Below are 11,219 nucleotides of genomic sequence, written 5' to 3'. Positions count from 1 at the left end.
TGTTGTCAATAGAAGATTTTACCAAAAGGCATAATACTGCACATACAGTACACATCTGTATCTGTTGGTTGGTTACCTGTCTGAGTTGGCTGGAGGACAGAGCAGCTGGAGGTGTCTGTGAGATGGCTCTCAGAAGAAACTGCTTGGAGTGGCTCAGAATCTGGAAAGGCTCCATCTGCCAATGCAATTAAATAGATTTGACATCAGAGTAATGTCCCAGGTTTGAGCAACATTGAGCATCATCTGAGGCTCAGTCACCTGATTTTCTGGTGCAAGTGTGTATCCTTCCAGGAAAAGCTGCAGTAGACTGATGTAGCAGAGGACAGCAGTATGGAGGAACCCAGGACAACACATAGCTCTCTGTAGCAGCTCAGCACTCTGCTGGAGCACCAGACTAAACACACATGCACATTACAGAGTGTAACTGCAACTTTTTTTTTATGTCATGTACACAACCGTTTCACATTGTGGGGTCACTTTCTTGTTTGCAGAAGAAAGGAAATGTTTTGTTTATTAAACTAACATCAAATTGATCAAAAATACAGTGTAGACATTGTTAATGTTGTAAATGACTATTGTGGCTGGAAACAGCTGATTTGTAATGAAACATCTACAGAGGCCCATTATCAGCATCCACCAGCCCTGAGTTTTAATGGCACGTTGTAGTAGTCATTTACAACATTAACAATGTCTACACTGTGTTTCTGATCAATTTGATGTTAGTTTAATAAACAAAAATTGTGCCTTTCTTTCAAAACCAAGTGACCCACTACAGCATGAAGCAGCCATTCAGTTAACTTCCTGTTGTCCAGTTGTTTTATTGGCTGACTGTCTTGTGAGGGTAACTACAGGTAGTATCTACAGCGACTGTAGAGGTAGACATATGATTTGAATAGGATTTTTAAAAACACTACTTTAAAAACTAACCTGTAGAAGGCCCAAGGCATCAGTCGAGTACATTCATCTGATGTCACCATGGTAATGGACTGGTAAACACCTTGTTCTAGAGTTGGGGAAAAAGATATAGCCCAATAAAAATGAATAATAATAATAATAATAAATGATAACAAATGAATATACACAAGACAAAATCATTTAATGTCAATGCTGACATTAGATTGCATCTGCATATAATGACTACCGGGCTAAACGGACTTACTATGACACTATCAGCTCTGTGTTGAGCGTGATTTAAGAGCATATTCACTGTACCATTTGATTTAAAGATGAGCAGCCAGTCACCAGAGTCCACCAACAAAGGCAGAAGGTCGTTGCACAAAGTCCTGGCTTTCTGATGGCTCTTCTCCTACAGAAATAACATCAGACATAACGTCACACAGAGACGCTCTCTCAATTCCAACTGTAATCCACCAATGTGTCCCTGAGCAGGACGCTTAACCTGACATGAGAGTGGCTTCTCATCTAACTTGGTAGGAAAATGTGTATTTTTCTAAATGTCTAACTATTCCTTTAACTATGTAGCCATGTTCTATTTCTAAACAATGTAATTACTACACTAGATAAACAACTGAGTGAGACAGACATGTTTTTCCTCTCGGGCTTTGAATGTCAGTGTGCAACTTGCTCATTAGGTCTATCAACCTGAGGTAGGCCTCAAACACAGACCTGTCTCTAACTGCATACAAGTCCCAAAAGCTTTGCTACATCTAACCTACACCTGTTACCTGAGGATACAGGAGTCCTGACAGATGGTCGCTCACACACAGGAAAAGCAGAAAAACTAGCACCTGGAAGGAGAAATGAGAACTAAATGATCCACATCTGAAATGTGCATTTCCAGAGAGCAGGAGCACTAATGAGGCCCTCAGGTTCAACATCGCATGTCCAAAGGCTTAGAGAAATGGTTCAATAACATTAATTAGCATAAAGGTAAACTGCCTATTGTTTTTATTATTATCTATGATCAGAGACAATGTAACAAAGAACAAACCTTCTATTATTTACAGAATACAGTTTACCCACCATCACCAGCTGCCATTACCTACAGTATATGACATGAAGTATGAAGCATTACACCAACTGTAACTCACTGTATATAAAGATTATGTTTTTGAATGGAAACAAAAATATACAAACACACTGGCTGGTTTTGATGGACTTGGTGGTGAAATCCCTCTCACCTGTCGGTACTGTATGCCCTTCTCTGGTTGCAGCATCTTCAGGGCAGTACTGAAGTCCTGGTTATCACACCCACAGCCTCGCCAGGCACGATGCAGGCTGGCAGCCAGCACCAAAGCTGCAGCTGCAGGCACTGGCGATGACGGCAGGCCCCTTCTTAAACTGAACACCAAACAGAATTAAAAATCACTTTTATATGAGCCAAGGGAACCAACCAACACACAAACCACCAGAAAGTCAAAAATGACACTGAAATGGAATCTGGCGTTTAGCCAGTTCTTTTTATCCCTTAAAATGGAGAGAGGTGGATCAGGGATTCAGAGATGGTGATTTATAAGAATCAGGTTCTACCTGCAGGCCCAGTTCTGAGAGTCAGTGAGGCGCTGCAGCTGCTCTGGTACAGGCTCTCCATCACATAGACGATGCCACAGTGACAACAGCACTGGAGACAGACGTTCCCACCAGTGCTACACACACACACACACACACAAAATGATCATGAATTTCTTACTCAGGGATAATAACCATATCATGTAATCATGATGTCATGTTGTCATCAAAATAATGCCGTAAGGATGTATTGACGGTAAATCAGTACATGTGATTTTAGTCGCACACTGAACCTTCAAGATTTACATTTTTCATAACACAAATGAAAAACTGGAGTGAAATAATTTTCTACAGTCTCAGAAACAACAGAAAAGGGCAAAATGATGCCTTCATTGAAGAAAAGAAAAACTTGATATGTAATAAATACACTTAAAGCTGGAGCGCAGGACTAATAATGAATGTCCGTTACATTCAAGCCCGTGTCACAATGCTGATTAAGCCTATCGCTGGTTGGTGTCTGTGGTGACGTTCTCATGCTGGCGAACTCGTACTGATGTGTTTTATGCCAACCAGCGATGATTTGTTAACCAGAGCTAAAGGGGGAACAACTGTAGCAATAGCAGCAAGTATGGCAGAGTCCATCATCTGCATGTGTCCACAGTGCTATGTAATTATTCTCACTGCCAGAAGGGGGAGACAAAGGTTCCACACGGCAGCCTTAGGGCCCAATCAGACAGAACGTGTTTTTTGCAGTGACAGGCCTCTTTTTAAATGGTTTTCTATTGGCAGTGAGTGTTTTGCGGGTAGCCTTGTGTTTCGAAGCAGCGCTCTGAGCGCACAATGTTGAAAAAAATTCAACTCTGAGCTGAAAAGCACCCGACAACATTCGCGTTTTTCTCCATTGTCCAATCCAATGAATGGAGAGACGGGCCCTCAGTTGTGGTGACGGAAGTTTACAGTTGCTTAGATTGTCCGGAGAAAAACGCACTGTCCCCGACTCATCCTAAAATAAGCCTTAAACCGACCAGCATTAAGACGAAGCTCCTGGACCAGCTGATGGTACGACCATGGTCTCCCCTTTCTGACGGTCTCATGTACCCACACAGATCTCTGTTTCCATGTCTCCTGCGTGTTTGCACACCTCTCACCCTCAAACAATGCCAGAGCAGGCGTCCTCTGTTTCTCTGTTTTTTTTAAAGCAGATGTTTTTAGCAACAAAAGACACAGACCTGTGAGCTGTGATCAAGTTTCTGCTAATATGACAGTTATTACTTAGCAGCAAACCAAAGATTACAGATCGCTGGTGCGACAATCTTTGATTAGACTGACAGGACAGCTGATTCTGTGGTTGCCTAGCAACATAAAAAAACGAAGCGCACTGCTCTTTTCCAAATTCAACAGAAAAGGCGCCTCGCTTTTTCAAACCTGCAAAACGCTTTCTGTCTGATTCGGGCCTTATTTCTGTTTTTAACTGGTCTGTTCTAGTCACGTGTCCTAGTGAGCCACTACAGTGTGACAGTCAACCGGCATGAACAATACGAGGACCCAGAAATTGAAGCAGCTACATGGAATTCAGCCACCTTTCATTTTATTATTTGCACCTGTGCTTTTCCTGCAGTGACAAATCAGAATGTCTAATCAAAACCATCAGTGTGCGTATTTAACCATAATAAGCATACTCATTGAAGCCAGGTGTTCAGGACTTAAGGTCAGCATGGAAAAGTTAATTAAGTTCATTAGCAGTATGGAGAACAAACAGTACCACTGTAGAGACCAGCAGCAGAGGACAGCGGAGACTGATCTGAGACCAGGCTTTGTTGACTTCTTCCCCTGAGCGTCCACAACGTACACTGGCACATAACACGCCCTGGAGAGGAAACACAGACAGCAGAGTTATATTCGTGGACATACAGTACGAAATGTATCTGAAATTTGATTTCTCTTTAGATTTTAGCAAAGTGATTCTCACTTTGAGGAGGTGTGCTGTTAAATGGCACGACAGCAAGCCGGCTGGAGAACACACCTTCCTCTGTCCCATGAGCAGAAGGAGAGGAACGAAGACAAAGAAGGGTGTGAGCACTAAAAAGTACATTTTTTCAGAAACGGACATTTCTCCATTTTTCCAAACAGCTGATCAGATTTAGGTGAGAAATGTATTCAAGCCTGGTTAGAAAAATAATTCCACAGCTCACCTGATGCTGGTTGACATGTTCTATCAGGTTGTTACACTCCAGAGTCATCCTGCCTCCTTCAGCCTTTACTTTAATGAGTAACACTGCTGGGAGAGCCAGCAGTACTCTGTGACACACACACACACACACACACACACACACACACACACACACACACACACACATTTTCAGGGGCTATACAAATACAAATGATAGGGGTGATCTGCATGATATATTTGTGTGTGTACCTGTTCCAAGTGTTCAGTGTGTGTTCCAGGCTGAGCTCGATGCTGATGCTCGGTGAAGCTGAGGTCGCTGTGGAGGAGCATTTCTCAGACACCAACTCGAACAGGAAGTCACACACATCAGCTCTGCTTCCACGGCTGCCAGAGAGGTCAGTCACTTCCATCTCATAGACAAACTCCTACACACACAGGGATTGTTTCTTCAGATTAAATGGCACCTTCATGACGACTTCTCTGCTTTTTCCCCATGAATGTATTTAATAGAAGAACATCAGGCTGATAGACTGTTTTCACTCCAGCTGTACTGAAGTCACACACACACAGCACATCCACAGTGTACACACCTGTAATCTGGACAGGATGTCTGGCAGACAGGTCCCGGTTTCTGACACTCTGTAATCTAGCTTTTCCAGGCTCTGGCTACTGTTGACATAAAATACATAGAAGAGTTACATTTATACTAATGTGTGTGTGTGTGGGGGGGGGGGGTATATTTACTTATATTACATGTTTTTTATTTTATAATTAGATAAGGTTAGATAAGGAAGGAACTTGTATATGTAATAAATCTCTTTCAAGTCATTCAAGTCGACCTGCTCTACATGCAGTCTTAAGCACACTTTCTGTAAGGTAACAGCACTTGGATCTTGAGCAGATTTTTTTCATACCAGATGAGTAAAGACTTTTGAACTGCACTGTAAATGTGTCCTATGGTGTGATGACTTGTGAAGACTTTTTTTTCATATACTGTTATTTACTGGATTAGAAATTTTGAATAATACTATTTTTCCCCATGAATTGGACTCGGACTTGCACCGTTTGAATACAAGTGAGTTAGACTTTGATCTCATCCTTTCAAAACTGTTGAAAGTTATACAAATGTATGATGAGTGATGACTATATCTCCCCTAATGAAATATTGAACTGTTTTCATTAAAGATATTTGGAGATAAACACACATATTTGGTTCTTTTATGTGTGTCACACTATAGAACATTACATCACACTAAAGGACAATAATGGTTATTTGATTAAAGAGGAAGTAAATGGTATTACATTAAAGCATTTTTACTTAACTTTCAATATGTAATGTCTATACAAACAATATCAGAGGAAAGTGGTAGCGTAGTATAATTATGTACTTTAACAAACAATTTTGAATTTAAAAAAATTTTGCCCTGTCACACCAAAGGACAAAAAACCTTAACACTTTTATAGTGGTTCGGAAAAAGGGCTTCTCAGGGGGCTTCAGTACCTTTAACTTTAATGTGGTCTTTCAATTAAATAAGGTTGTCTGTTGAATTGCCCGATTAAAATTAAGATATTGTGTCACACCAGAGGACATGGTTTTCAGTGACCAAATGTATCAAGCTCCTACGCTTTCAGAAATATATGGATGAAATAAATGATTGCCATTTACTAAAATAGACACGTGTAACATTATGCCTGAGGTATTTATCAATCATTTTATTTTATAAAAGTTGTAATTTATTGAACCATGCACCATCAAGTCACACCATAGGACAATTTTGAGATTTGGCTCACAAATGTAAAAAATCTAATAACAAAGCTGTTTTTACAACAACAGGTCCTTGTAAAACAAACACAGTTTTAACCATTTACTGCACTTTAAATCATGACAAAATCATTGTTATTAACTTTTATCTTCTGTGACTGTGAAATTGCCATGTCACGTCAACAGCCCACACTACACGCTTCACGTGTTGTTCATGTTAACCTCAAAAGTACCCTTTTTTGGAGGGTTTCTATGGAAAACAATAATCTGTGTCTGAATTAAACCTGCCGGCAGCATCCAGCTACACAATGTGGGGGAGGGGGAATCAGGTATATGTCTTATTTCACCATTTAATTCTACTTCATTCTCCACCTTATTTATTCACTACTTAAATCTGCATTGTTCCTTTCAGTTCTCTTTTCCCCACGCACATATCTACACCTCTGGTCTCTTACTGCAAACACCCCGGCTTGCCTTGCCTCTTTCTGTCTCTCTGTGTGTGTCTGCTCTGCTGACTTTCTCTATCAGCAGTATGTTTTATAAATTTCTTGTCTTTTGGATTTTTCCAATTTCACAGCAGCTGGTGCGTCGCATGTGTCGCCAAATATACCTGGGCTGCTGTTAATATACCTGGGCTGCTGTTCATATACCTGGGCTGCTGTTCATATACCTGGGCTGCTGTTAATATACCTGGGTGGCTGTTCATATACTGTACCTGGACGGCTGGGCAGCTGTTAATATACCTGGGTGGCTGTTCATATACTGTACCTGGACGGCTGGGCAGCTGTTAATATACCTGGGTGGCTGTTCATATACTGTACCTGGACGGCTGGGCAGCTGTTAATATACCTGGGTGGCTGTTCATAAACTGTACCTGGACGGCTGGGCAGCTGTTAATATACCTGGGTGGCTGTTCATATACTGTACCTGGACGGCTGGGCAGCTGTTAATATACCTGGGTGGCTGTTCATATACCTGGGTGGCTGTTCATATACTGTACCTGGACGGCTGGGCAGCTGTTAATATACCTGGGCTGCCTGCCCAAGTAAAGTGTGGGAGACACTGTTTACCCACCTTAACTGCTGGTTCATGATGGCATTAAGCAGATGAGAGCAGAGGCTCTTCATGTCTCCTCCACAGCCTCCCTGCTCCTCAGGACGAGGCAGGTAAAGCTCCAAACATGCCCACTGCTGGTACTCCTGACTACACACACACACAAAAATTTACTATGTGTCCTGAATTTATTTCTTCTGTATGTCTTATGGCGTCTAATGTAATAGAGTGTGTGTGTGTGTGTGTGTTTGTTTCCTGCCTTACCGTTCTGGGTCTGACAGAGCGTCTTCACTCCTCTGTACTCTGAGCTCGTTAGCCAGCCAGTCTGAGAACAACAACTTGACAAACAATAAGATCAATTCAGCATTTTATTTAATTTAGCATACAAACAATATTAACAAAGCTCTTTGATGCTCACTGAACATAATATTCTACACACCATTCAGCACTAACTAAGCCATTCAAACGGCCCAGTGGACCATTTTACCTTATACTGTGGTGTGTGTTCTAGCTGACAGAAAGCAGGGTGCCTCCACAGATACCAAGCAGTCTTCCTCCAGGTGCTGCTGGTGTCTGTGGTACTGCTCCACAGGCCAGCCAGGTTCTCCTCCTGGGATTCACTAACAGGACCAGCAGCAGTGATGGGAGTTCTTCTGGCTTCAGGCAACAGTCTTGGGATGAGGTACAGAAGCTGAAAATACACACAGTGTTACATGGAGAGTTTAACTAATACAAATATAATGGAATAAGATCTAGAACGTAGGCATGAAGGTAGAAATATGCAAACATTTGATATTATGAGGCAGGAGGAGCTTTTATTAACTTTACCAATAAGATATGTGTGGGAGGGTAACTGTAGAGAGATGTTGTATGCATCAGGCCAGGTGAAACGAGATGAACGGATTAATCAATCGACAGACAATTAATCATCGACAATTTTGATAAATGATTAATCTTTTCAGTCATTTATTAGGGAAAATGGCCAACCTGTTATCTGTTCCAGTTCCTCAAATATGTAAATTGGCTTTATCCCATTTTATATTATATCATCATCATCATCATAAATTGAATACTTTTGGGCTTTAGAGTGTTACTTGGACAAAATGCACCATTTGAAGATGACACCTGCATCTGGGGTTGGGACTGCATGACGTGCTGACGTATTGCGGTAAGCGTGTCGACTCATTTCCGTTTCCGGTGCTTGTGTGTTGGTACCGTGTTGTGCTGCTCTCGCTAAATAACAGTTACATTTGTTTGATTACAGCGGCCAACTGTTCGCTAAACACTTATTCTTTACAGTAATTTTGCCTAAGCACTCACAGTTCTTTCCATCTTTTAGTGACTGCTGTTCAATCTCATAGTTGTTCTAAAGTTTTGGTAACTGACGCTACAGTACTTTAGCTTAGCCGTTAGCGACTTTAGCTTAGCAGCTAGCGATGGCTTCTCCTTCTCCCTCTCTCTCTCCTACTTTCTCCTGCTTGGTGTGTCAGATGTTTAGTTACTCCTCTGCCTCCTTTAGCGGTAATGGTACATGTAATAAGTGTAGTTTATTTATAGACATGGAGGCGAGGCTCAGTGAGTTAGAAGTCCGGCTCCGCACCCTGGTAGATCAGTCTTTAGCTACTGTAGCTAGCCAGTCCCCGGTAGTCGGTGCGGAACGGCCTGAGTTAGCCTCTGGTAGCCGTCCTCCGGCATCCCCTGTGCAGCCAGGAAAGGGGGGCTGGGTGACTGTCCGAAGGAGGAATAGTAAGCATTCAAAGTCCACGGGGCATCATCAACCTGTTCACGTTTCTAACAGATTTTCCCCACTCAGCGACACACCCGCTGAGAAACCAACTCTGATCATTGGCAGCTCCATTTTGAGAAACGTGAATTTAGCGAAGCCAGCGGCCATAGTTAAGTGCATCCCTGGGGCCAGAGCGGGCGACATTGAGTCTTATTTGAAACTGCTGGCTAAGGATAAACGTAAATACAGTAAGATTGTTATTCACGTCGGCGGTAATGACTCCCGGTTACGCCAATCGGAGGTCACTAAGATTAATGTTGAGTCGGTGTGTACATATGCAAAAACAATGTCGGACACCGTAGTTTTCTCTGGACCCCTGCCAAATCTGACCAGTGATGACATGTATAGCCGCATGTCGTCATTCCGCCGCTGGTTGTCGAGGTGGTGTCCAGCAAACGATGTGGGCTTTGTTGATCATTGGCAGACTTTCTGGGGAAGACCTGGTCTGATCCGGAGAGACGGCATCCATCCCACTTGGGAAGGAGCAGCTCTCATTTCTAGAAATCTGGCCAAGTTTATTAGTGGACCAAATCCATGACAACCCAGAGTTGAGACCAGGAGGCAGAGTCGCAGTTTAACACACTTCTCTGCCCTTCTTTTTCAGCAGTTACCCACCCAAAACCCTACGCAGAGTCGCAGTCTAACACACTTCTCTGCTCCTCCATTTCAGGAGTTACTTAGTGAAAATCCTATAGTGACGGTGTCTGTCCCCCGACCATCGAAATTATTTAAAAAGGTAAACAGAAGAGGAGCTGTGCATAAAAACCTTATAAAAATTAAAACCACAAGAGCAATAGTGCAAACAATAGGAGAGTTAAATGTGGACTCTTAAACATCAGATCTCTCTCTTCTAAAGGTGTACTAGTAAATGAACTAATATCAGATTATGATATTGATTTATTTGGTCTTACTGAAACCTGGCTGGGTGATGGAGAATATGTTAGCCTAAATGAATCCACCCCTCCCAGTCATATTAATACTCACATTCCTCGAGGCACAGGCCGAGGAGGTGGAGTTGCAGCTATCTTCGACTCTAGCCTATAATCAGCTCTAAACCTAAACTAAACTATAACTCATTTGAAAGTCTTGTTCTTAGTCTTTCGCACCCAAGTTGGAAATCACTGCAACCAATTCTTTTTGTTATAGTGTACCGAGCACCTGGCCCGTATTCTGAATTTGCAGAGTTTTTGTCAACTTTAGTCCTTAAAACGGACAAAGTTATTATTGTAGGGATTTTAATATTCATGTGGATGTTGAGAATGACAGCTTTAGTACTGCGTTTATCTCTCTGTTAGATTCCATCGGCTTCTCTCAGAGTGTTCATGAACCGACTCACTGTTTTAACCACACCCTGACCTTGTTTTGGTGTATGGTATTGAAATTGAACATTTAGTGGTGTTCCCACAGAATCCCTCTTTATCCGACCACTGTTTGATAACTTTTGAGTTTGTATTGCTGAACTACTCGCCATTGGGCAAAAATTTCTATACAAGATGTCTGTCTGATAGTGCTATAGCTAAATTTAAGGATGCGATTCCATCAGCTCTAAATACATTATCTAGTCACAAAGTAACGGAGGACTCCTATGCTAATTTCAGTCCCTCCCAAATCGATCATCTTGTTGATAGTGCTGCAGGCTCGCTGCGAATGACACTCGACTCTGTAGCCCCTCTAAAAAAGAAAATACTAAAACAAAGACGGTTAGCTCCATGGTATAATACTGAAACTCGCAAATTAAAGCAAATATCACGGAAACTTGAGAGGAATTGGCGTTCCACCAAAGTGGAAAATTCTCGTTTAATTTGGCAAGATAGTCTTAAAACTTATAGGAAGGCCCTCCGTAATGCCAGAGCAGCGTACTACTCGTCATTAATAGAGGAAAATAGGAACAACCCCAGGTTTCTTTTCAGCACTGTAGCCAGGCTGACAGAGAGTCACAGCTCTATTGAGCCAAGTATTCCCATAGCTCTCAGTAGTTA

The 11,219-nt window shown here is 42.1% G+C and overlaps 1 protein-coding gene and 1 long non-coding RNA gene across 5 annotated transcripts in view; both read right to left on the bottom strand.

The window, feature by feature from the left end:
• LOC119894353 (Fanconi anemia group A protein) overlaps positions 1 to 11,219 on the bottom strand; it is a 41,044-nt gene that overhangs the window by 581 nt on the left and 29,244 nt on the right. For all 4 annotated transcript variants that reach the window (XM_038707058.1, XM_038707060.1, XM_038707057.1 and 1 more), the window contains 15 exons: positions 7,942 to 8,145; positions 7,719 to 7,792; positions 7,476 to 7,604; positions 5,230 to 5,308; positions 4,889 to 5,064; positions 4,662 to 4,767; positions 4,439 to 4,498; positions 4,232 to 4,336; positions 2,491 to 2,606; positions 2,142 to 2,301; positions 1,686 to 1,748; positions 1,213 to 1,306; positions 928 to 1,003; positions 259 to 394; positions 77 to 175 (listed from right to left, as the gene is read on the bottom strand). In XM_038707058.1, coding sequence (XP_038562986.1) covers positions 77 to 175; positions 259 to 394; positions 928 to 1,003; positions 1,213 to 1,306; positions 1,686 to 1,748; positions 2,142 to 2,301; positions 2,491 to 2,606; positions 4,232 to 4,336; positions 4,439 to 4,498; positions 4,662 to 4,767; positions 4,889 to 5,064; positions 5,230 to 5,308; positions 7,476 to 7,604; positions 7,719 to 7,792; positions 7,942 to 8,145 — 1,677 coding nt within the window. The remainder of the gene's footprint in view (positions 1 to 76; positions 176 to 258; positions 395 to 927; positions 1,004 to 1,212; positions 1,307 to 1,685; positions 1,749 to 2,141; positions 2,302 to 2,490; positions 2,607 to 4,231; positions 4,337 to 4,438; positions 4,499 to 4,661; positions 4,768 to 4,888; positions 5,065 to 5,229; positions 5,309 to 7,475; positions 7,605 to 7,718; positions 7,793 to 7,941; positions 8,146 to 11,219) is intronic.
• LOC119894356 lies at positions 5,377 to 7,463 on the bottom strand. Its single transcript, XR_005442905.1, has 2 exons — positions 7,145 to 7,463; positions 5,377 to 7,091 (listed from the first exon to the last, which is right to left on the bottom strand). It is a non-coding gene; the product is annotated as an uncharacterized LOC119894356 (long non-coding RNA).

The sequence above is a fragment of the Micropterus salmoides genome, unplaced genomic scaffold (assembly GCF_014851395.1).
Source record: "Micropterus salmoides isolate LMB-PRFRI ecotype aquatic unplaced genomic scaffold, ASM1485139v1 Ms_hic_scaffold_8, whole genome shotgun sequence".
Classification (NCBI taxonomy): Eukaryota; Metazoa; Chordata; class Actinopteri; order Centrarchiformes; family Centrarchidae; genus Micropterus; species Micropterus salmoides.
This window is presented reverse-complemented; position numbering and strand designations above follow the sequence as displayed.